Source organism: Eleutherodactylus coqui, chromosome 8, assembly GCF_035609145.1.
Source record: "Eleutherodactylus coqui strain aEleCoq1 chromosome 8, aEleCoq1.hap1, whole genome shotgun sequence".
Classification (NCBI taxonomy): domain Eukaryota; kingdom Metazoa; phylum Chordata; class Amphibia; order Anura; family Eleutherodactylidae; genus Eleutherodactylus; species Eleutherodactylus coqui.
In genome coordinates this window covers 207376578-207403412 of record NC_089844.1, presented here as the reverse complement: position 1 = coordinate 207403412, position 26835 = coordinate 207376578, and the positions used below count along the sequence as shown (strand labels likewise).

The window sequence follows — 26835 nt, the reverse complement described above, 5'->3', positions numbered from 1 at the left end:
AAGACCTAGGCCTCTGCAGGGTGGCTTGGCGCGAGGGGGTGCTTTGGGAAACAGTTGGTGGATTATTCAGTCTGGCCCTGCCTCTACCCCTGGCCACTCCACTGCCTCTTCCAACCTGTACTGCTGCTGCACTTGCCTCCCCCTCTGAAGTACTCTCCTCAGTTGGCTTAGCGAACCAGGTGGGGTCAGTCACCTCATCGTCCAGCGGCTCTTCCTCCGAATCCTCTGTGCGCTCCTCCCTCGGACTTACTGCCCTTACTACTACCTCACTGATAGACAACTGTGTCTCATCATCATCGTCCTCCTCACCCACTGAAAGCTCTTGAGACAGTTGCCGGAAGTCCCCGGCCTCATCACCCGGACCCCGGGAACTTTCCAAAGGTTGGGCATCGGTCACGACAAACTCCTGAGGTGAGAGAGGAACCATTATTTCCCAATCAAGGCAGGGGCCCCAGAACAGTTCCTGGGAGTCTGTCTGCTCAAAATATGTCATTTTCATGGAGTGTGGGGGCTGGGAGGAAGGAGGAGTTGCAGCCAGAGAATTGAGAGATGCAGCTGTGGACGGCGTAGAAGACTGGGTAGTCGATAGATTGCTAGATGCATTTTCTGCCATCCACGACAGGACCTGCTCACACTGCTCAGTTTGTAATAAAGGTCTATTAAGTAGACCCAAAAATTGTGATATGAAGCTGGGGACCCCAGAAACTTTCCTCTCTCCTAATCCCGCAGCAGCCGGCTGCAATTCACCTGGACCAGGAACTCGGCCTGTGCCCACACCCTCACTTGGACCTCCGCGTCCTCGACCCTTACCCCTACTCCTCATCATGGCGGATTACGAATAGAGCAGGGCCAAATAAATTACCCAACTGTACAGCGCTGACAACTGGGCCTTAATTCACCACATACAGAGACTTGTAGATAGCGGAGGCTCTATGCTGTGACTTGAAAACATTTACCCGCTGTCTTGTGCTGATACCTAGGGGTAATTTACTGCTCGCAGAGACTTGTAGATAATAGAGGCTGTGTGGAGTGGGAGAAGACTCTAAAGCCAGGGGAGACTGCTGGTAACTGCAGCAATCTCAACCCCACCAAGGAAAGGGTATTGTGAGACGCTCTGCACAGCGGCTGAGCTGAAGTACTTCACTACTGCTCCCAGCCAGCCACAACAGTAATGCACACGGTCAGATGTGGCCCTAAGAAGGACAGTTGGGGTTCTTGAAGACAGGATCCTACGCTAACCCTATATCAGCAGCAGCACTGTCGCTATACTCTCCCAGCGTGTGTCTGAGGCGAGCCGCGGGCGGGGCCGCTTTAGGTACTCGGCGGTCACCTGATCTCGCCAGCCACTCACTGCTGGGGTGTGGGATAGGGCTGGCATTTCACAGCAGGAGGTGGTAATGCCTTCTCCGCATGTCTGTTGGCTAGAAAATGGCACTAAACATGCAAGGAAGTAAATGGAATTGACTCGAGTATTGCGTGGTGTTCGTCTCCAGTCCCATAATGCTCGGACGAGTGTGCTCGCTCATCTCTAGTTATTACCTTAATTATATCAATGTGAATTCTATCATTTATATTGATTACATAGTATATCCAAAGATAGACAGACAGACATACAAACACATTGCATGCTAATGAGCCCGCCTGTCTGGCAGTTGACTGTGCATTGTAATGTCATCAATCTGGTGTGACACGGGCAGTATAGAATGACGAATACTGGAGCTTGGTGGCCATCTGAAGTCAGTCTCCACTTCGGACGGGTTACAGATTAAACAGTATTGTATTGTCGTAAATGTGCCCGGTCATATCTCCGCTTGCTGCATGTGGTGTGCTATATTGTTGCAGCGTGTGCATCTTCCATGCTGGCACTTATAGGATCCTGCCGGTGGGGTAGATAAATTGCCCCTATTTTTTTGAGGTGTCCCTACAGAATACTTTATTGGGCCTGGGGGTTATGGTATTGTGAGCGGAATGAAAAGTTCCATGATATTATTGTCTGATATATATATATATATATATATATATATATATATATATATATATATATATATATATATATGCATGTTTTAATATTTGACGTGTTAAACGAATATAAAATATGGAACATTTGAAGAAAACATTTGGAAGCTGCTAATTGTTCATTAATAGAACTTGAAGATCAAACCGTATGTCAAAATGCATATTCCAGCCCTAAATTGTATGTTTATTTTATGTTTCTTGATCACATTATGAAATAGTGATATGATGGCTACAAATAGCCAAAGGGTGGATTGTGGTGCAAATATAATTGGCTATTTGTGGCCCTCCATTTTGTCCTTCATCCTCCATTTTGTATTTTCTTTTATTCTCCATTCTGTATTTTACATACAAATAGCTATGAACATTCATGTGGACTTCAAACCTGTTTGGTGTAGGAAGCTTTGATGTAACTGTGAAATGTGTATGTGACTTGTTAGTTCTTTGTATAAGATAGAGGTCTAACATGTATATTGGTCTTACTTATACAGAACAATGCTACCTGCTTTTACTGCAATTCCATCTGTATAGGTTTGTTTGAGCTCTGTCCATATACATTGTATGGCCATGAATCTGTTGAGTCTTGTTAATCCTGTGATACCATCAGCATTGTCTAGGGAATTGAGTTGTTGATTCTGAACCTTTGATCAAAGAAACGGGCTACTTCAGATGGTGGGGGGGTCTAATTGAAAGCACATGGCATAGGAATGTCTTTGTCCTTGACAAACAGAGAGGAGAAACAGGATGTTTCTCTCATGAAGCTAAATTCAAGAATGAACTGAGCGTGCTCACTGAAGTTCCTCCCAGATGGATGACATCACAAGCTACCTCACAAATACCTCCCTCTGAGAATGACCAATCGGCTCGCTAAATACTGTAACTGTATTCCTAAATTACTTCATTTCCTGTGTTAAACTTATTTAAGTTTTACACGCGCTTAATAAAGTGAGAGTTTTCTTCGGGGCACATGATGTAGCCGTGTGGTCTTTGAAAGGCTCTCCAGGCCTGCACATATTATCTTAATTTGGAAACACACAGTATATCGAAATAGCGAAAATTGCGCTAACAAATTTGGAGGCACCGCTGGGATAATGAAGATACAGAGATATGAAGATATTTCATCGTTATCCGGACACAAGGGGACTTCGAAGCAGAGACGGACAGATAATGAGCTCAAACAAGGTAATAAGTTATTCTTGTACCTGTCCCATCTCTCCCTCTCTGCTATGATCCGCCCCAGGCGGGGTGAGTTGAAATATTATAAGTCTGTATCAAAAGAACTATCAAGTAGATATACTGCATGGTTTTTATGTTCTCTGTGAAGTAATGTCCTGAGTGTAAGAAGGTGTGAGCTATGGGGTTTGTATTGTCTCTGTAGAAGTGAATGGTGTGAGCAGACTGTGCAGGTTAATAAGGAACAAAGAATGTGAAGTATAACTTGTTAAAAGAAAGCAAAAAGAAAAGTTGATATAAGTAATTTTAGCTGAAGGTTATAGTAGTGAGTAAAGTTGCTGAGAGTGTCCATGCGGTCAGAGAGTTTCCATTGTGCAACATGTGGCTGAAGAGGTCTCCCTTTGTTATGTGGGAGGAGGGGTGCACATGGAATGCTTGTATTTGCCATGTTGGCATACCTCAACTCAAGGGAATTTGGACTTGGAGTAATTGGTACCAGACAGCAGAGAGGCCTGTCTGATGGTAGATGTGGGCGCGCCAGAGAAGTCTCCTCCGATTATGGCAGGCCAAGCAGGCTGTTGAGGTTCCACAATGTGGTGCCAAAAATACAGATCTGTGCCATGAGGTGCGGGAGTAGAGAATCTCAATTAATTAAGGATTTTTCCTATTACGACAAGATGGGCAGGGGTGAAATTGTAAGTGCTTATTAATAAGATAAGCCAGACCTGTGTCGTGAGGTGTGGGAAAAATCGAAGTATGACTCGCAAGCAAATTCAATGAGATGATGTTTGTAAACATAACTGGACACACAAAAATGGGTGAAGGAAAAAGCAAGTCAATGAGTTAAGGAAAGGTAGAAGGTTTAACAATGAACGGTGATAATGGTTGCTATCTGGAGTGGTGGATATAAGTATGTGGGTGGAAATGGGCATAAGTTGTATTGTGTTTGTCATTGGATAGCCTATTCTGAACAAAATATGTAAAAACCGCGGTACATAAGAGTTTTTCTTATATATGTACTTTGTTCAATATGGGAAGTCCTATGTACAGTAAATACAATCCCAGTTTCTACTTCACATGAGATACTTATCAGTCTGTGTATGAGTGAAAACCCCAGTGTGTGTAAATTTGTGGGTATAAATGAAGGGCCCGTATGAGAGTTAGATTGTGTTATATGGTGTATACTGTCCGGTGGCTAGAAACTAAATGAGGAAAGAAAGACCAAACACTGAGCCAGACCACAGGGGGTGGAGCTAGGTGATGTAAGGAGATGGGAAGTAAGAACAATAGGAAGAGTCTTGCTCCACCCTCCACACAGACCAGCCTAGGAGAGAAGTGTGTCTCCATTTAAGTGGATGTTGGTATATATATGTATATTGTGGTAATGTATAGAGGGAAGGTCACTCTTAGACTCCATGTTAAGTCTTTCACTTGAACAAATGTAGGTGACCAAAGGAGGGGCATCTAATTTATTTCTGAGGGTAGTTGTGTGAGATAATAGTCCAGGATTGCCACAGTGTATATATATATATATGTATATATATATATATATATATATATATATATATATATATATATATATATATATATATATATATATATATATATATATATATATATATATATACATATAGGTTCTTGGAGTATGTGGAGAATTTAAAAATATTGAGTTGTATTTTATTTGGAATATCATTGAATTAAGATACTAAAATGAGATAATTGTGTACTTGAGACACCTAAGTACTTTAGTCAAATTAATAACAAAAGTTATATTCTATAATGAATCTCATTTTCAATTAACAACAGTATTTTACATGAAAATAGTTACATTTGAAAAATAAGTACATTTTTGATGCCAGTAATTGAGTTTATCCCAAAGGGTATCAGGGATACCAGTCCCTTAGCAAACCAGTAATTAACCATCATTGGTGCAGTTGTTATGGTTGCAGATTGTAATAACAATATTTCCTCTCCTGTTTGCAGTATGTTTTCGTACAGGTACCAGAGATGGTGTGGGGCCCCTTAATATCATGCTTCCTCAAGGGGTCATAAAATACGGTATAGAGTGCAAACTAAGCATCTTTCAGCTTCCAGACTATCTATGTATGAGACTGCCCTGCTAGCACCCTCACATATCGCAATGAAGTGGGGTAGAATTCCAAATGCCATTTCATATCTTTTACTGATTTTAGAAGGTTGAGAGGAGGGGGCAACAGGCGCAGACCATGACATTAAATAGCAAGCACATGATTGTATGATTGTTGGAAGATTAATGCAGAAGAAAGAGAAACTAGGGGTCCTAACAATAATGTTGAAACTGCCATGATTAATGTAAATCTTGAGTTTTACCCATAGAAGGTTCCAACTATCGGTGAAATGGACAAGTAAAACAGGCTATGCAATGGTAACCGACAGAAAGAGGTAATTATACAAAAACCACTCTTTTCCTCATGAGACACTCAGTTACTCAGGAAATAGAGGTGATGGCGCTCACTGAAATATGTAAGCTGGCTGCAGGTAAGACAGTTTGTGTCTGCACCGACTTAAGGTACACATTGGGAATCGTACACGATTTCACATCTATGTGGCACAGTGGAAGTTTCATGGGGTCCTTGAGTAAGCCAATCCAGAATGCAGAAGCAGTGTCTTTGTTCTACAAGTTTTTAGCTCTTTCCGCACAGGTGACTTATCATCAAGTCCAGGCTTATGCCACAGAGACAACAACTGAGGCTGAAAGGAACCAGAGAGCAGGTACCGCAGCAGCCTGACTTCCATTGAATGAGGTAACGGCTGGTAACCTGCTTGCACCTGAAACAGGTGTAGATATTTCTCTGTTGCTTGCATTACAGGAGCAGGCCTCAAAAGAAGAAAAAGGAGGAGTGGAAAAGCGAGCGGAATGCTACTGGGGTCTGGCAGAAAGGTAAATGCCTGTGCCTCCCATGCACGCTGTACTCCATGATGTCACACCTGATCCCTGAGCTAACCCATCCATCCAAGGAGGTAACGTGTGGTATGGTGTCTTCTGCTTGGCTTACCCCAGGGTTCAACACTGCTGCAATAGGGTTTGTACAGGGATGCATGATATGCGCCCGTTACAACCCAGGCCAATTGGTCAAGGTACCTTCTCGGTGCGAGCCAGACTATCTGTATCAGTAACTGCAGGATGATAGCATACAGCTACCACAGGTAGGTGTTTGGAGTTGTTGGTTTGCATAGACCTCTTTTCATGTTATTTGGAGGTGTGGCTTGAGAAATAAAAAAAAAATAAATAAATAAATAAAAATCATTTTTAACACGCCAAAAATATGACCTAAGAATATGTTTTAGGAAAGTAATTTTGAATATTTGGGTACACCAGAAGTAATAATAAAGGTAAACATTTTATAAGTCATCTACTTGGTTAGAACCACGCCTAAATATAAGACTAAGTTGAGTCCCTATGAAGGTTTTGTTTGGTAATGATGCTGTAATAGGCCTATTCTTATTACAGGCCAAAAAGGAGGGCCTCACCTCCCAAGTGAGTGCCTAACATCAGGAGTTATATCATCTGTCACTCATAAATGTGTATTCTCCATGTTTCCAGATCAAAATGCAAAGAATCCTTTCAAGTACTGTTAACCACTACGGTCTCAGTGAAACTTCAAGAAAAGCTAATTTGGGTTCATGTCAGACATTGAATAAAGATTATCAAGGAAGGAGACAAATGTGGCCCATAATCCTTTGTTATATGTAGGACCCTTGCGGTCATTGGGCTGTCGTTTCTCTTCTTCCTCATAAGGGTAACAGAAGACGTACATCCTATGAAGAGGGTTATATTGTTTCATATGTAATGTGTAGAGGAGTAACTTGAAGCTCCCGGACCCTGAACTATAATGCTTTACTCATAGTACTGGGTTCCCTATATGAAGAAGAGAGGCCTTAAGGGCCCCCAAAAGGCTCCTGGGCCCGGGTGCAACCACATCCTCTGTATCCTCTATAGTTACGCCCCTGGTAATGTGTCAAAGATCGGAAAAATGTCAACAGATGCAATAAGGTAGCAGTAAATCTACCAATGATTCAGCCATATTGTGTAATCAGACCAATGTTAACCTGTAACAAACAATATAACCTGAAATCACACTTGGAAAGCCAGTCACATTCAACATGTTGTATGTCATCTAAACTATGAACAAGGGGGCTTATGCAGAAAATGTGAAAAAGATCAATATTTCAGGAGCCATCTACCTAGAATACCGTTGGGAAACTGTAACGTGTTGTGTGGTATTTTCCTTATCCTGGATATCACCCAGCAGTAGGGAGGGATAAGGCAGGAGGCATTTCCCATGGCAGAGGTGACAGCTAGGGTCCCCTGTAGGCGGTAGGGAAAGGCCCGAGAACACAAATAGGAAGGAAAAACTATCCAGGAGAATTAAAATACGCACAACAAAGGAGGGAATTGTGAGCGGAATGAAAAGTTCCATGATATTATTGTCTGATGTGTATATATATATATATATGCATGTTTTAATATTTGACGTGTTAAACGAATATAAAATATGGAACATTTGAAGAAAACATTTGGAAGCTGCTAATTGTTCATTAATAGAACTTGAAGATCAAACCATGATATGTCAAAGTGCATATTCCAGCCCTAAATTGTATGTTTATTTTATGTTTCTTGATCACATTATGAAATAGTGATATGATGGCTACAAATAGCCAAAGGGTGGATTGTGGTGCAAATATAATTGGCTATTTGTGGCCCTCCATTTTGTCCTTCATCCTCCACTTTGTATTTTCCTTAATTCTCCATTCTGTATTTTACATACGAATAGCTATGAACATTCATGTGGACTTCAAACCTGTTTGGTGTAGGAAGCTTTGATGTAACTGTGAAATGTGTATGTGACTTGTTAGTTCTTTGTATAAGATAGAGGTCTAACATGTATATTGGTCTTACTTATACAGAACAATGCTACCTGCTTTTACTACAATTCCATTTGTATAGGTTTGTTTGAGCTCTGTCCATATACATTGTATGGCCATGAATCTGTTGAGTCTTGTTAATCCTGTGATACCATCAGCATTGTCTAGGGAATTGAGTTGTTGATTCTGAACCTTTGATCAAAGAAACGGGCTACTTCAGATGGTGGGGGGGTCCAATTGAAAGCACATGGCATAGGAATGTCTTTGTCCTTGACAAACAGAGAGGAGAAACAGGATGTTTCTCTCATGAAGCTAAATTCCAGAATGAACTGAGCGTGCTCACTGAAGTTCCTCCCAGATGGATGACATCACAAGCTACCTCACAAATACCTCCCTCTGAGAATGACCAATCGGATCGCTAAATACTGTAACTGTATTCCTAAATTACTTCATTTCCTGTGTTAAACTTATTTAAGTTTTACGCGCGCTTAATAAAGTGAGAGTTTTCTTCGGGGGCACATGATGTAGACGTGTGATCTTTGAAAGGCTCTCCAGGCCTGCACATATTATCTTAATTTGGAAACGCACAGTATATCGAAATAGCGAAAATTGCGCTAACAGTATCTATTAGGCAAATATCACTTTTAAGTATCTCCCAGTGTTTAATGAAGTCAATTCTAAAGGCCCATTTAGACACAACGATTATCACTCAAAATCCACGCACACGGCAGTTCATGGGACAGTTTTGAGCGTTCGCTTTGCATAAGCGTGTAAATGAAGGCTCACGCTGTATGCAGAAGACAAGCGGGACCGCTATCTTCTCCATAGAGCTGCTGTCTTCTCGGAGCGCTCAGCTGATATCCCGCTAAGCGCTCCTAGCGGGGTATGCAGAACACAGCTGGAGCGCTTGTCTTCTTCATATTCCGGCTGTGTTCCCCAAGCGGGATACCAGCTAAAACAATAGTATCAGCGGTATCCCGCTGAGAATGCAGCATGGATAAGGCTCATCATTGTCTTTCAGCTAGCTAAATGGGCCTTTATTGAAACATGTCTGCTTGTTGTAGCCAGTATAGCTACTGGGGAAGGACAATCATTTTAATAAGACCCTTTCTTATTGAGGGGAGGGGGGGGGTAGTGCCCGGGTAGTCATGCATGTCATGTATTTTATGTGGATGCACCGTGCTAAGGGTCTAGTACTCTGTTGTATGCATTGCACAGCTGCAGCATGTAAGGGGCTAATGTCTGAAAGTGGCTGGGATATGTCTGCAAAAGTACCAATACATGTACCGTCACAAGATGTCTGCCTTCTATAAATGCGGGTGATTGAGGTGTAGTTGGAGTCCATCCTCTTCAACGGTTAGGAGTGAAGGGTACTATTGTACCTTGACGCTGTTGTGGCATGGTGGTCTGGACGCAGGTCAAGACCTGTTGCCTTGTTATGGAGGACAGGGGTTAATGCACCATGTGCAGAGACTGCTGGTGCTGCCTGTCTTTGATGCATGCTAGATTAGTCATGCCTGGGAGTAGGGTGATGTTGTGTGGTTTTCCATTCACTCTGCCAGTTCCCATGTGCATAGTGGCTATATATTCTCACACCTCCCTTTGCTCAGTGCTGCTTATTCTGTTCCATAGTGGAGTCCCTGGAGTTTGGAGCTCTTCTGTGCTGGGTGTATTTCTACTTGCAGAGGAGTAGCTGTGGGTTCCTTTTCAGTTGCATTTCTGTTTTTCATTTCTGTGTTGCTTTGCTGTTCGGTTCATCTCTCCAGGGGTCCTTTCAGGGACAGACAGGGCCCAGGAGGAAGACCGTGGGGTCGTCTCTATCAAGGCTACTACTCTTCTTTAAGGCGGGGCCCCTTCACCTCCCTTACTAGGTTAGGGCCAGGCTTCATCCTCCCTGTAGCGGTGCTACCATTCAGCATAGCATGGTGTGCGGCTCGTTCCTACAGCGCATGCGTTCCCTGTCGCCGTGCTGAGTGTGGTACCCTGGTGTCGCACAGGCTTTTCATCAGGGTTATGCATTTCAGTTGTGGTGCACACTGCTCTTTGGTGCATATCTATCTACTAGAGTAGTTGTGAACATCACCCTGCGCCGGTGCTGAGCGTAGTGCTTGTGAACCATTGGGGTGTCACACCCGCAGCAGTCAGGAACACGGCGATCCATGGGCAACCATATATATCCTGGCAATGGTAATGATCTCACCTATGCAGCAGGTTATGTTAGCTCCCGTCTTATACTTCTTGCTGTGTCCTCTTTTCTGCATGAAGAAAGCAGTCTCTCATCCATACCGCTCGATCCTAGGCGGTACGTCCTGAGACGTTTGTATTTTTCTTGTTATAATGGGCACATACTGAATACATAGAAGAAAGCTTTTATCTCTATGCCTCCAGGCTCCTATCATTTACATGCACATATATATCCTGGGCCTGCTAACCTGAAGTTGAATGCAAATTAAATATTCTAAGCATAGAGCCTCTGAGGCGAAGCAGGGTAATTTGGAAGCGGGCCCACTCAGCAGATAATAGGCTCTCTGCCTGAAAGAAGAAGGTAGTTATAGATTCATAGAATGGTAGAGTTAGAAGGACCCCCAGGGTCATCGGATCCAACCCCCCGCTCAGTGCAGGATCACTAAAACATCCCGCATAGATGTCTGTCCGGCCTCTGAAGACTTCCATTGAAGGATTACTCGCCCACCTCCCGTGGCAGCCTGTTCCACTCATGGATCCCCCTCACTGTCTAATATCTTATCTGTGTCTCCTCCCTCTCAGTTTCATCCCATTGCTTCTAGTCTTTCCTTGTACAGATGACAATAGGGCTGATCCCTCTGCACTGTGACAGCCCTTCAGATACTTGTAGACCACTATTAAGTCTCCTCTCAGCCTTCTCTTCTGCTAAACATTCCCTGATCCTTTAACCGTTCCTCATAGGACATGATTTGCAGACCGCTCACCATCTTGTTAGCTCTTCTCTGAACTTGCTGCAGTTTGTCGGTGGCTTTTTTTTTTTTTTAAGTGGGGTGCCCAGAACTGGACCCAGTATTCCAGATGAGGTCTGACTAAGGAAGAGTAGAGGGGATAATGACCTCACGTGATCTAGACTCTATGCTTTTCTTAATACATCCCAGAATTGTGTTTGCCTTTTTGGCTGCTGCATCACATTGTTGACTCATGTTCAGTCTATGATCTATTAGTATACCCGAGTCTTTTCCTTAGATAAGTGTACATTTCAGTCACTCTGGTTGATGCCTGTTAGACAGCCATTCCTCAGCCTTAGACGGAGAGGAGAAGAAACGTGTGTGGTCACCATCCACCACTCGCAGTCGCACAGGATATGCCATGGAGTATGGCAGCTGGAGATCTCAGAGTTGCCTTTTGATCCCAAAGAAGGGTGCTCTCTGCTTTTGTAGATCTGCCGAGAAGTCCGGGAAGATGGATTTTGCAGCATTGTTGCATCTAAGAGGGCCTCCTGTTCTGCAGCTTGTAGGATCACCTCTCTATCCCAGGAGTTGAGCAGCTTTGCCAACAGGGGTCTAGGAGGAGCGCCCGCCTGGTATAGGTGGTTTCATGGGTACTCGGTGTGCGCGCTCCACCACAAAGACCTGTGTGACAGGGAAGCATTCAGGTAGTCACTGTTCCATGATCCCCTGCGGTCTCTGCCCCTCAGTGCGTTCTGGCAGGCCCACAACACAGATTATACCGCCGTGAACCATTTTCCAAGCCGCCCGCCTTTTGTTTCCAGATTTCTGCTTTTGGCGTAAGCTCTCGCACAGTAGCTGCCGTCGGGGATACGGTATCATCCAGCACAGAGATCCTGTCCTCTGTACTAGTGACCCGGTCGGTCTCTTAGATTCTGGGTGGCTTGTCTCAACAGGCTCACATCCATTCGGATCTCGTGGATTTTACCCGTAAGGGCAGCAGTAGCTGTCTGCATCGCTGATAAGAGCCGATCGGACAGTCATTGCAAAGTCTGAACCAACCCAGCAAGCGAACTCAAACAGGCGGTTGGTGCAGAGGCCACGTCTCCTGATGCAGATGATGTCGTAGGCTCCGGGTCGGGGGGTTCCCCCCTCGCAAACATCTTTAGTGTATCACTGGGAGAGTTCTGTCTAGTGGGTCCCATAGCAGAACCACTTCTGCATTTCCTGCCTTTGTAGGGGATTTTGCAAATTGCTTAAAGCTCCTTAAGTAGACCTGTAAAGGCCCCTAAGACATAAGGAGTATACAGCAGTCTCTGGCAGCAGTCACACAGGGAAGTCGTTCGGTTTGCACTTCATTGATGACTGTAATGAGGGACTCCGGGTCTTGAGAATCTGCAGAGTGTTGCACAGCATGGTGGCCACAGCAGAGGAGGAGTAATCCTGGCGCTTCTTGGGGTAGCAGTAGAAGTGCCACTGTATGCCCTGTGCCGGGGACTGTCACAGGTTATGGGGCCTCCTTGTTATACACGGTGCCCAGATGTTCCTGCCGCCCATAGCTGTCTGTTGTGGCTCCTGAGTGTCTCTCTGCTCCGGCAGGGGAGCGCTGATGCAGCAGAGCTCTAGTACTCCCCTTCACCGAAGCCTCCCTGCGCGCTCTCCCCTCGCCCCCACGTGTTTGTGGCAGCAGCTGCACTCCTCGCTTTACAGGAGGGATTCACGCTCCAGCGGCTCTCTGCTGCATGGCCCTTGTCTCCTTCACTCCGTCTTCTCTCCCACTGCTTCAGGAGCTGACAGGCCAATCGGCTGCACAAGATGGCAAGGGCTCTTGTATTCAGCCAATCAGCAGGGAGAGGGGATGGGCCTTTACGCTAGACAACTAAAAGAAACGCCCCGCAATGACGGCCCTGATCAGTAGTACCCTCTCTGGTCCGCTCACTGTCTATATAGAGTAGGGCTCTGCGCTGAGCAGCTATCGCTTTCTGCTTACAACGTGGAAGATGTCTGGTCGCGGTAAAGGAGGGAAAGGTCTTGGGAAGGGCGGTGCCAAGCGGCACAGGAAGGTGCTCCGTGATAACATCCAGGGCATCACCAAGCCTGCCATCCGCCGTCTAGCTCGCAGGGGAGGCGTCAAGCGTATCTCCGGCCTCATCTATGAAGAGACTCGCGGCGTCCTGAAAGTCTTCCTGGAGAACGTGATCCGCGACGCCGTCACCTACACCGAGCACGCCAAGAGGAAGACCGTCACCGCTATGGACGTGGTGTACGCGCTCAAGCGCCAGGGCCGCACTCTCTACGGCTTCGGAGGTTAATAATTCTGCTCTTTCACCATAACACAAAGGCTCTTCTCAGAGCCGCCCACCTCTTCCAAGGAAAGGCTGTAATCCAACTCCCTGTGGTGTCGCTGCTGCCTGATTGCCCATCTGTTCTGATACGTGTAATCCGCCCTATATCGGATGCCTGCCATCACCCCTTATGCGTTGGCATTGTTAGTGGCCAAACTCATTTAACCCTTTGAATCACACTTTATGCCCATTGTTGTTCTTTGCGTATGCTATAGTCAGCCGTGTTCCCCTCATGACGCCTTCCCGCAAGGTCTTTGTATCATTAAAATGAGTTGTCTTAACTAATACTCGAGAGAGGGGGCGGGGACAAAGTAAATAAATGCCTAGATGCGCACATACATACTTTAGTTATTGCAAATAAGAGATTTAAGCGTTCTATTAAAAATACCCCCCACCATGATGACCCCTAGTGCCAGGGAATCTTCTCTTCTACCAGGAAGCAGGCTGCGGCGCACTGAGTGTATGTCCTCCTTGTACTAAAGCATACGGCCTGCCCTTTAATCCGTGTAGTGCTACCATATTGGAGGCGTCCTCTCATGTAGAAGTGCTGCAAATTGCACCAAGCTCTCCTAGGGACCCGCACAGCCATCATTTTACATAGAATTGCCGTCATAGCAGCCAGCTCTCCCAGAGTGCTGCACTGATTTCCCATTGCGGGACTCTGGGAGACCTGGGTGATATAGCCGGAGCACTCAATTAATCTAGGGAAGAGGTTGGTCTCTGAGAAATCCAGCCTGCGCCTCTTTGTGAAGGGATGCCCGCTGTTCTCCATGCCAGACTGCCATCTCCGCTCCCGTTCACCTGCGGCCGCTGCCACGATGGTCTCTGCTTCCGTTCACCCTGCTGCCGCGGCTACTCTGGTCCTTGCTCCATTATGGTCCCCGCCCCCGTTCCCCATGCGGCTGCTGTAGCCGGTGCACTGCCCCTCTGGTTCCCGGTACTCTTCTGTTCCACATGCGGCCTCTGCCGCTCTGGTCAATGCTCACAGTCCCCCTGCGGGGCACTGCCACTCTGGTTCTCGCTCCCCTCCGGTCCCTGCACCCGGGAAGGCTGCCACTTTGGTGACTGCCATCTCCTCTCCGGTTCCGCTGTCACTGTGGTCCCCTCAGGTTTCTACACCGACATAGAAGGGGGTTCTTCATTGTAAGAGCAGTGAGAGTGTGGAACTGTCAGCCCGAGGACGTGGCTGATGGCAACTTCGATAAAAGGGTTCAAAAGGGGCATGGGCGTCTCTACATAAGCAGCTGGAGAAGGTGAGGCTATTCTCCTCTTGGCCCCCCTCCCCTTTCCTAGCACCCCCAGTGCTTCAAGCCTCTTATTTTCAGGCATCCCCGATTGCCTCCGCTACTCACTACAATGTACTACAGCCCCCAGCATGTCGTCTGCCTACTACCCCTTTCCCTTTGTGCACCCCACTGCTTTAGGGCGCAGACCCGCATATCCCCTGTAGTCTTCTGCCTTCCGAGCACTCCAGTACAGCTGCTACTTGTGGTCGGCATCCCCCTCCGACGTCGACCGCCTCGTGTAGCCACCACGCCGACCTCAGCCCACAGCATAATCCAGTCATGGGCGCACTGTGCTCCGTGTACCTCGGTGGCAAAAACGCTGCCGCTTCTCTAATGGCTAATTGTCCGCAGCTGCATCACCGAATCCACGTAGCGCCCACCTCTATGGAGGCGTCCGCATAGCGCGGCTTCGGTCACCGCACGTATCCCTAATCTGCAGCGCAATCAGCATCGCGACCCCCGACAGAGATACAGTTGTGTAGCGCTGCAGGGAAGATCTCCTCAAATCCAGTACATAGACAGAGAACTCCGGTACACAGAGACAAAGACGAGTTGTGCAACGCAGGGGACTAAGTAACCGAGCCGATGTATACACAACCTTTGTTACAGAGGAGCAAACGATGATGCTCCCTACACAACCGGGAGGTGACAGCTCTGCTGTAGACGGGGTGGGGGGCTCTTAGAAGAGCCTTTGGGGTGATCGTGCACGGCGGGCCACGGAACAGATTACTTGGCGCTGGTGTACTTGGTGACGGCCTTGGTGCCCTCGGACACGGCGTGCTTGGCCAGCTCTCCAGGCAGAAGCAGGCGCACGGCGGTCTGAATCTCCCGGGAAGTGATGGTGGAGCGCTTGTTGTAGTGAGCCAGGCGGGAGGCTTCCCCTGCGATGCGCTCGAAGATGTCGTTGACGAAGGAGTTCATGATGCCCATGGCCTTGGAGGAGATGCCGGTGTCGGGGTGGACCTGCTTCAGCACCTTGTACACGTAGATGGCATAGCTCTCCTTCCTGGTCTTCCTACGCAATCCCCATCGTGCAGAAGCTGATTGCACAATGTGAGGACGACCAGGAGCTGCCGAGAGCCCAGAGGTGTAGCACAGGCTGCGCCTCCGCTCACTGCCAGCTCCCGGGTGCTGAATGTATACTGTATATACTGCAGACTTCTCTATACTGCGGCGCAATGTAAGATGAGGAAACCCAGTACCCCCCTGTACACTCAGACGATCGGGAATGTCACACGTTATCGTCCCTTTAATACCCCGGACATGATGGGTGTGGTTGTCCACAAGAAGAAGCGATTCTTCTTCTCTGCAGGTCCATCTCCTCCCGCGGGCTGCTGCCCGTTCTATATCATCCCAGGGATATCATGTGCTGGACGTGACGGCCATTGCATCGGCTCTGTAGTTCCCATCAATCGTTGACGGTGAAGATGGAACTTGGGATTCTGCTGAAGAGCGGTGGCATCTAACAACGCTCTAATCGGGATGTAGATCGCCAAGAAATGACGCCTGAACAAAGCCTTCTACCCGCGGTTCTCCTGCAGCCGGCGATGGCCTGTCAGTCACTGATGTCCGAGCGGAGCAGTGATACAGCGGGACTCTCAGCGCCAGATCCAGTGCCGCAGTCGGTGACATCGTACAGAACCCGCAGGGAGGGTTCTACTGTAGATCCCCGGGGCAGCAGATGTTGTACAGTGTCCGCTGGGATTCCTATGGCGGAGCGTGTTGGTCCAGAAAGCTTTCACAGACCCTGAAGGACCATCGGTACTGTGAGACCCCCCGCTTCCCCCACAACCCGGTCCCCAATACCCCTCCAGATCGCTAATCAGCTCTCCTATTTAGCGCCCAATGAGGCAACCCAGAAAGAGCAGTGCAGGGGCAGCTAGTGGAGCTCTTGTTGGCAAGCCGCTGCTCCGACCGAACAGCAGCTCACAGTCATCGGCAGAGCTGGCCACCAGCGGCGCCATGGGCAGCGAGAGCGGGGTTCGCCGTGGCAGCGGCGCTAGTGCCATCGGTGTACGGGAGCGGAGGCCAGCGCGTAGGGTGACAGCGGCGCCGGCTGCTGCGGCCGACGGGGACAGGAGCTGGGAGCAGACAAAGTTGTCCAGCGAGCGCCCGGGGGGAAACGAGCGTAGATCTCTATCCGGCGGGAGATGTGTGAGACAGGACCAGAGATGGGAATCCGCCTGGGAGATATGTGAGCTTGCCAGGGGAATGGGCGGTACATGTGGGGAGGTGTGTGTGTGCGGCAGCCGGTCCACCGTTGTGCCCCTCGCCTAGACGTACCATCTAACTCGGGGCTCCCAACCCATGTTTCCACCCTTACATCCGCTGGAGACATAATGCACCAGGGCCGCTCAGCTGTAAGTGAATAGGAGCACCGCAGATGGTACGGCATCAGTACAACTGTAGCTGAGCTCCGTCTCCCGGCCGGCCTCCAGCTTCCTTCTCAGTGCAGTAGGGTCACTCCGGCTTTGCTGCACCTCATGCCCTCCCATGAACCCTCCTCCGGGCAGGTGTGAGGGGAGGGGGCAGCGCTCTCTAGGACGGGCTCTCCTAGCTGCCTCGGACGCTGCTCTTGTTCTATGTCTATGTGATGCCTCCGTGGGGAGGAGGGGATAATAAATACCATCGGGTGGCATCAAGAAGCTTCACGGAAGACAGCTCCCTGTCCGGGCTGCCCCATGCGTGACTTCCCACGGGACACCGGCCTAGCTATGTACATTTAACCCTTAACCCACTAGTCTCCGGTCACTGTATCTACCTGCAGTCATACATGTAAAGGCAGTAGCCGCAGTACACAGTGCGGCCGGCGGGTCAATAATCTGCTCACAATGACCAACATGGACATACAATGGAGAACAATACAATAAATGAGTTCTGAATGTACTGTTTATGTAAAGGTCACCGTGTCCGTACAAAGGGTCTAGTGTTCTTGTGTCACATTGTGTGCAAGTAGTAGCGGTAAAGGGCAACCTTTAGGCTGATATCTTGTCACGGAGTGTTGCTCAATCTTTGGCAATCCGTTCTGATGCCCCGATAATAGTCGGCCCTGATATATGCACCCTGTCTACCCTGATACCCTGCCTCCATGACCTTCACATCTTGGTGGGATCGTCCACCTTGCTCATGGCTGAGGGCACCAAGGTTTTCCGGGAAGTTACCACGATGGCTGAGCAGAAAATGTCCCTCCATGCTGATGTTGTAGCATTGTGCAGCTCCGGACAAACTCCGCACAAACCATCATTAGCAAGGCACACTTTAGATAAGCACCACACTACCTCCAACCAAGCACAAGCACTGCCTGCGGGACACACCGCTGCCTCTTCTCCTGAGTTACAGTATAGTCAGACCCCAGTAACATTTCAGTTTCAGCAGTATAGGCAGAGCCCAGTATTAGAAACATTTCAGTAGTAAGAGTATAGACAGACCCCCGTAACATTTCAGTAGCAGCAATATAGGCAGAGTCCAGTATTAGTAAAATTTCAGTAGCAGCAGTATAGGCAGACCCTAGTAACATTTTCGTAACGGCAATATAGGCAGAGCCCAGTGTTAGTAACATTTTAGTAGTAACAGTATAGGCAGACCCCACTAACATTTTATTTGCAGAAGTATACACAGACCCCAGAAACATTTATGTAGCAGCAGTATTGGCAGACCCCTGTAACATTTCTGCAGCTGAAGTATAGGCAAGCCCCTGTAACGTTAATGCAGTTACGCTCCTCTCCTTTGGCCCAAACAAGTTTCTCTGATAACTGTGGTAACACAGGAGAAAATACATGATGCCCAGTGCTGATCCCCTGACCCCAAGCAGGAGGAGGAGGTGGCATTACAAGGCCAAGACACCATGACCAGGACCCGCTATAGTCTGTATGGGAAGCACTTTAGCGGGCCCAGGGTCAGGTTCGGTTCCAAGCCTCCACCATTGTGACCCAAGGTGCCCTGAGTTACATAGCAACAAGAAATCCATGTGTCGCAACATAGATAGCTCAACACTGGAAGGGGCAGTCTCTGAGTTCCTTGGCCTAGCCTATGCTGTAAGTGCACAAAAATGGTATTACACAGGAAGAAATCGGAGTGCCCAGCCATGGGAGAGTTTCGCCCCGCCAAGCAACTTGGCCTCGGCCAGCAATTCGGGCCTAGTCAGCCACTGTACTATTTGTGCCACATAGGTAAAACACCGCGATGGGAAGACTTAGTGCACCCATAGTATAGGCAGACCGCTGTAACATTTCTCTAGCAGCAGTATACGTAGACCCCTGTTACATTTATGTAGCAGAAGCTTATGCAGACCCCAGTACCATTTTTGTTGCATCAGTATAGGCTGTGAGGAAGGAGGAGCAGCAGCCAGAGGATTCAGAGTTTCAGCAGTGGATGGTGTAGAAGACTGGGTGGTCGATACATTGCTGGATGCATTTTCTGCCATCCACGCAGGATCTGCTCACACTGCTCTGTTTGCAATAAAGGTCTACCACGTGGACCCACAAATTGTGATATGAAGCTGGGGACCCCAGAAACTTGCCTCTCTCCTAATACCGCAGCAGCCGGCTGGGATACACCTGGACCAGGAACTTGGCCCACACCCTCACTTGGAACTCTGCATCCTCGCCCGCGTCCACATCCTCGACCCCTACCCCTCAGCATGGTGGATTACGAATAGAGCAGACACCGACCGCTGTAAATAATTATGGAATCATATGCGTACACTCTCACGCAGAGAGCGGAATCGTAACGCTAACTCCAGGCAGAAAAAAATGGAAGCAATGCAATAGTGATGCACCAGAACTCCCACCAGGCACCCAGTAAAATGCAGACGGTCAGCGGTAGCCCTAAGTAGGAGCTTTTTGTTTTTCTTGGGTCAAAGAATACAGGCTATATAGTGTGTATATCACTTTCCCTCTATCAGTCGCTGTGGCCGTACGCTGTGCGTCTCTAATTCACTGCAGACACAGGCCAGTGTAAGTAATCTTGAAATTATGTGTGTAGACTTTGTCGCTGAGAGCGGTATAGTAAGGCAAACTCCAGGCAGAAAAAAAAAAAATAGACAGGAAGGCCGCAAACAGGCCTAAGTGCAATAGTGATGGACTACAACTCCCATCAGACAACCTGTAAAATGCACACGGTCACAGGTAGCCGTAAGAAGGACCGTTGGGGTTCTTGTACACAGGATGCTACACTACCACTCTCCCTATCTCAGCAACGCTGTCCCTATACTATGTAGTTGCACCCGGGCCCAAAAGGTTCCTGGGCCCGGGTGCAACTGCATCCTCTGTATCATCTATAGTTACGCCCCTGGTAATGTTTCAAAGATCAGAAAAATGTCAACAGATGCAATAAGGTAGCAGTAAGTGTACCAATGTTTCAGCCATATTGTGTAATCAGACCAATGTTAACCTGTAACAAACAATATAACCTGAAATCACACTTGGAAAGCCAGTCACATTCAACATGTTGTATGTCATCTAAACTATGAACAAGGGGGCTTATGCATAAAATGTGAAAAAGATCAATCTTTCAGGAGCCATCTACCTAGAATACCGTTGGGAAACTGTAACGTGTTGTGAGGTATTTTCCTTATCCTGGATATCACCCAGCAGTAGGAAGGGATAAGGCAGGAGGCATTTTCCATGGCGGAGGTGACAGCTAGGGTCCCCTGTAGGCGGTAGGGAAAGGCCCGAGAACACAAATAGGAAGGAAAAACTATCCAGGAGAATGAAAATATGCACAACAAAGGAGGGAATTGTGGGAGATATCCAATATGTTCACCATTGTGTATGTATTTTCTGTTGTCAACTGTGAATATACTGTATTTTGTGTATGGTCTAATCCTTTGGGGGAAGGGAACATCGCCCCCCCCCCCCCCCTCCACAAGAATTGGAGAAGCAGTGCTGTGTGTCCAAGAACTGGTCAAACCAGTTCTAACTGGCAGAAACCTATCTAGGAATATCTTTGTCTTTGTCTTGGTCAAGCAGAGAGGAGAAACAGGATGTTCTTCTCATGAGACCAAATTCAAGAATGAACTGAGCGTGATCACCAAAGTTCCTCCCAGATGGATGACATCACAAGCTACCTCACAAATACCTCCCTGTATGAACGACCAATCAGCACACTAAATGATGTAACCGTATACTTCCTGTGTTGAAACTTATTTAAGTTTTACCCGCGCTTAATAAAGCTAGAGACTCTTTTGGGGACACATGATGTAGACTCGTGGTCTTTGAAAGGCTCTCCAGGCCTGCACATATTATCTAATTTGAAACACACAGTATATCTGATATAGCGAATTTTGTGCTAACAAATTTGGAGGCACCGCAGGGATAATGAAGATACAGAGATATGAAGATATTTCATCGTTATCCGGACACAAGGGGACTTCGAAGCAGAGACGGACAGATAAGGAGCTCAAACAAGGTAATAAGCTATTCTTATACCTGTACCATCTCTCCCTCTCTGCTATGATCCGCCCCAGGCCGGGTGAGTTGAAATATGATAAGTCTGTATCAAAAGAACAATGAAGTAGATATACTGTGTGGTTTTTATGTTGTCTGTGAAGTAATGTCCTGAGTGTAAAGAAGGTGTGAGCTATGGGGGGGGGGGGGGGGGTTATATTGTCTCTGTAGTAGTGAATGGTGTGAACAGACTGTACAGGTTAATAAGGAACAAAGAATGTGTAGGAGAACTTGTTAAAAGAAAGTAAAAAGGAAAGTTGATATAAGCAATTTTAGCTGAAGGTTATAGTAGTGAGTAAAGTTGCTGGTTAAAAAAAAACAGTAGTGTCCATGTGGTGAGAGAGTCTCCATTGTTCAACATGTGGTTGATGAGGTCTCCCTTTGTTATGTGGGGGGGAGGGGTGCACATGGAATGCTTGCATTTGCCATGTTGGCATACATCAAACTCAAGGGAATTTGGGCTTGGAGTAAGATGTGGGCTAGCCAAAGATTCTGCTCCGATTATGGCAGGCCATGCAGGCTGTTGAGGTTCCACAATGTGGTGCCAAAAGTACAGATCTGTGCCATGAGGTGCAGGAGTAGAGAATCTCAATTAATTAAGGATTTTTCCAATTACGACAAGATGGGCAGGGACGAAATTGTAAGTGCTTATTAATAAGATAAGCCAGACCTGTGTCGTGAGGTGTGGGAAAAATCAAAGTATGACTCGCAAGCAAATTCAATGAGATGATGTTTGTAAACACAACTGGACACACAAAAATGGGTGAAGGAAAAAGCAAGTCAATGAGTTAAGGAAAGGTAGAAGGTTTAACAATGAACGGTGATAATAGTTGCTATCTGGAGTGGTGAATATAAGTATGTGGGTGGAAATGGGCATAAGTTGTATTGTGTTTGTCATTGTATAGCCTATTCGGAACAAAATATGTAAAAACCGCGGTACATAAGAGTTTTTCTTATATATATATATATATATATATATATATATATATATATATATATATATATATATATATATATACTTTGTTCAATATGGGAAGTTCTATGTACAGTAAATACAATCCCAGTTTCTACTTCACATGAGATACTTATCAGTCTGTGTATGAGTGAACGAAAACCCCAGTGAGTGTGAATTCGTGTATTAATGAAGGGCCCGTATGAGAGTTAGATTGTGTTATATGGTGTGTACTGTTCGGTGGCTAGAAACTAAATGAGGAAAGAAAGACCAAACGCTGAGCCAGACCACAGAGGGTGGAGCTAGGTGATGTAAGCAGATGGGAGGAAGAACAATAGGAAGAGGTCTTGCTCCACCCTCAACACAGACAAGCCTAGGAGAGAAGTGTGTCTCCATTTAAGTGGATGTTGGTATAGATATGTATATTGTGGTAATGTATAGAGGGAAGGTCACTCTTAGACTCCATGTTAAGTTGAACAAATGTAGGTGACCAAAGGAGGGGCATCTAATTTTATTCCTGAGGGTAGTAGTGTGAGATAATAGCCCAGGTTTGCCACAGTGTATGTGTATGTATATATATATATATATATATATATATATATATATATATATATAGGTTCTTTGAGTATGTGGAGAATTTAAAAATATTGAGTTGTGTTAATTTGAATATTATTGAATTAACCCCTTAACGACTGCCCCATCGGGAAACTACGTCCTCAGAAAGTGGGCTTTAACCCCTTGAGTGGCACGCCCGGAAATTTTCCGGGACGAGCTCCACTGCTCATAGCAACATAGCCCGGAAGATTTTCGGGCTATGTATCACTATGGGAGCTGCAGAGCACAATGCCACAAGCTGTGACAGTGTGCTCTGCCTGCACAGACCCACAGAGAGTAGTGCAAGGGCTTTGAAAAACCAGCAGAAGATATTGCCGATCTGCCGGTAACCTCCTGCACTGGTTTGTTTACAGGTTGCCATAGAGACCATCGGCTTGTCAGAAGCAAGCCGATGGTCTCTGTGGCAGGGAGAGCTGGTTGTTAGCTGTCAGAGGACAGCTAGGTACCAGCTCTTACAGCAGAGATCAGAGAAAACCTCCGATCTCTGCTGTGTTAACCCTTTACATGCTGCAGTCTATGTGACTGCAGCATGTAAAGGGCTGTCACTGCAGCATGTAAAGGGCTGTCACCATCGGACCCCCAGAATGTGATCAGGGGGTCCTGATGGGTCCCTGTGGAAGTCCCCTAAAGGGACAAAAAAAAAATTAAAAAAATTATAAAAACACTTGTCTCCCTTTACTTTGTAAAAAAAATCAAAAATACAAATCACACATGTGGTATCCATGCGTCGTAATGACCCAGAGAAGGAAGTTAATACATTATTTAACCCCTTAATGACATGGCCCCTTTTTTTCTTTTTTCCCCCATTTCTTTTTTTCCTCCCCCCTGTTTAAAAAATCACAACTTGTCCTGCAAAAAACAAGCCCTTATATGGCCATGTCAATGGAAAAATGAAAAAGTTATGGCTCTTGAGACGCAACTGCAAAATTTGCTGAAATTCAATGATTAGACCATTTTAAAAAAACCTGCCCTGGTGGGTCTGACAGGGTGGTAGGAAACCCGCCACTCAAGGGGTTAATCCTAGAGGACGTAGTTTTATGCATCCTCTTTGGATTAATGCCCACTTGCCTGAGGACGTGACAGCTCCATGCTGTCGGTGCCCGCAGGTAGCCGACAGCATGGAGCTGTCATCCCAGGATGCGGGCAGTCCCCCCCGGCATTGTGATCGGAGCTATGCAATGGATAGTGCCGATCGCAAAAAAGTAAAGAAAAGTGCATAAAATGACAAATATTCAGCTGCTCTGATGGATCGGATCCACCAGGGCAGCTGAAAATACTCACGCGGCTTGTCGGCGGTGTCCCCGGAGATCTGCTCCTCCCGGACCCGCCGGCGGCCTTCTGTGCATGCGCGCCAGACGATGACGTCACGCGCACGCGCAGAAGCCCAGGAGCCCCCGGCAAGTTTAAAATCTCCTTGCTCCCGGCTCCCAAAGGTAGCCGGGAGCCAGGAGGTGTTACCGGGGACCGCGGAGAGCGAAAAAGTTGAAAAAAGTTTTTAAAAAGTGTCCGTTTCACCTCCCCTCATGGATCGGATCCATGAGGGGAGGTGAAAATACTCACCCCCGGTCCTCAGCGGTGGCCTGATGTTCCGGGACCCGAAGTCCCCCTCTGCGCATGCGCGCCCGATGACTGATATCGGGCGCGTGCACACAGGGGCACGAGCCCCGGGAAATTTAAAATCCCTCTGTTCCTGGCTGCCATGTGTAGTCAGGAGCAGAGAGATGTCACCAGGGACATGATCACTGTCATCCAATGGATGACAATGATCATGTATAGTAAAAAAAAAGTGTAAAAAAGTTTTTAAAAAGTGTAAAAAGTAAAAAAAAAAAAAAGTTTAAAAAAGTTTTTAAAAAGTTAAAAAATCTTACGTCTCATCACCCCCCACGGATCATATCCATGAGGGAGGATGAAATTACGTACCTAAGGCCTACGGATTTATCCGCGGACCTTACCCCAGCTTCTGCGCACGTCGCCAAAGTGGCGGACGCATGCGCAAAAGCTGTGGATTGCCAGCGTAATTTAAAATCTCCCTGCTCCTGGCTACAAAATTTAGCCGAGAGCCTGGAGATTTCACGGTGGGCTGCGGTAAGCGGTTCCTGGTCACGTGTTCGCCGTCATCCAATGGATAATGGCGATCACATAAAAGTTAAAAAAAGGTGAAGGTTCATCTTCCCTCACTGATGCGATCGGTGAGGGGAGATTAAACTTTTTAACGGAGGCCTGCGTATTTGCACCCCGACGCAATCCTCATCCGTGAACTTTCCCGGATTCTGCGCATGCGACCGCCAGCAAAATACCGGACACATGCGCAGGAGTCAGGGAGCCCAGGAAATTTAAAATCTCCTTACTCCCAGCGACCAACGGTCGCTGAGAGCCTGGAGCAGTGACGGGCGGCCTCGTTGAGCGGTCGCCGGTCACGTGATAAAAAGGTAGCAATCTACCTTTGGCCGATCTCACATGACCGGATAGGAATTACGGATTCCGCATGCGTCTGATCCACGGTTATATGCAGATCAATCACATTGGATTACACAATTCCGCTCACATTAGCGGGCCGGAATTACGTAATCCACTCGCAGAAAAGAGAACGCAGCAGGTTCTATTTTACCGCGGATATCCGAACATTGAGCCCATTGTGCTCTGTGGTCCCGGATATACCCGCAGCCCATACGCAACTACGTTGTATACGGGCTGCGCATGACCGCCTGTGTGAGTAAACAGTTATGCGCAGTACATTACGCGGCCGTATGCAGGGTCACAGCCGGGCTCACAGCTGGGATCCGCTGCGGGCCTCCACAAGCGGATTCCACCCACGGCTGTGTGAGCCCGGCGTTATTCTGACCGCTACCTGTGATACGTATTTTACAAGAAGCCCCGGGAACGCTCGCCTTCCTGCAGTTCCAGGAGCAGCTTGTTGAGTGCCTTCTGTGTGAGACCGCTGCACCTCAGCAAGCTTACGGAGACTCACGGAACCCCACTTTTTACACCCCATACCCGCTACTGAGGTCAAGAAATGACCCACAAAAAGCATGAGAGGAGGGGGGATACCTAGTTTTATTGCCCCATGTACCCATCCCAACCAGCCTCCGTAATTACCCCTGTCTTCGGAAATACTACACAGTTCACATTATTACTTTTATCTAAGATTTGGGGAACGCCGAAAAGGGTGCGGAGTGTGTGTGTGTGGGGGGGATTTTTAGGGAGTCAATTTTTATTCAGTACAAATGGGCAATGGGGCCTGGAATTCAGTCAGTTGTGCCCTGAAATCCAACGGGTGTTCCCTCCATTATAGGCCTAACCATGTGTCCTATAAGTAGATTAGGGCCACAATGGGTATGTGTCTGAACACGGGACAAACGGGGGTATCCATTTTGGGGTGAACGTCTTCATTCCTATGTACACTGTACAAAAAAAACAGTTTTTAAATTGACAAAATTGCCAAAAAAATGAAAATTATAATTTTTTCCTTCTGCTTTGCTTAGATTCATTCAAATACTGTGGGGTCAAAATATGCAGTACACCCCTAGATGAATTCATTAAGGGGTCTAGTTTTTAAAATGGGGTCATTTGAGGGGGTTCTTTATTGTTTTAGACGCTCAATGGCTCTATAAGTGGGCAATGGAGCCTGGAGATTATTCCGTTGTGCCCTGAAATCCAATGGGTGCTCCTTCCATTATAGGCCTAGCCATGTGTCTTTTAAGTAGATTAGGGCCACAAGGGGTATGGTTCTGAACACAGGACAAAAAGGGGTATCCATTTTGGGGTGAAAGTCTTCATTCCTACGTGTGCTGTAGAAAAAAAAAACAGTTTTTAAATTGATACAACTGCCAAAAAAATGAAAATTGTAATTTTTTTCCTACTGCTTTGCTTAGATTTATTCAAAAATTGTAGGGTAAAAATACACAGTACACCCCTAGATAAATTCTTTAAGGGGTCTAGTTTTCAAAATGGGGTCACTTGTGGGGGTTCTCTTTGGTTTTGGCCGCTCAAGAGGTCTTCAAATGTGCTATGGGGCCTAAAACGCCTTCAAGGAAAATTTCAGTTCTGAAAGCCACCGACTACTCCTTACATTTTGGGCCCCGATGTGCATCCAGACAAAAGATTAGGGCCACAATGGGTATGTCTCTGAACACGGGAGAAACAGGGGTATCCATTTTGGGGTGCAAGTCTTCATTCATGTGTGTGCTG

At 47.0% G+C, this 26835-nt stretch overlaps 1 protein-coding gene across 1 annotated transcript; it reads right to left on the bottom strand.

Annotated features, from left to right (window-relative positions):
* Positions 1 to 15360: 15360 nt before the first annotated feature.
* LOC136578101 (histone H2B 3-like) lies at positions 15361 to 16393 on the bottom strand. The gene is made up of 2 exons (XM_066578003.1): positions 16381 to 16393; positions 15361 to 15674 (listed from the first exon to the last, which is right to left on the bottom strand). The coding sequence occupies exons 1-2, from the start codon at positions 16391 to 16393 to the stop codon at positions 15361 to 15363; spliced, it is 327 nt and encodes a 108-aa protein (XP_066434100.1).
* Positions 16394 to 26835: the final 10442 nt, after the last annotated feature.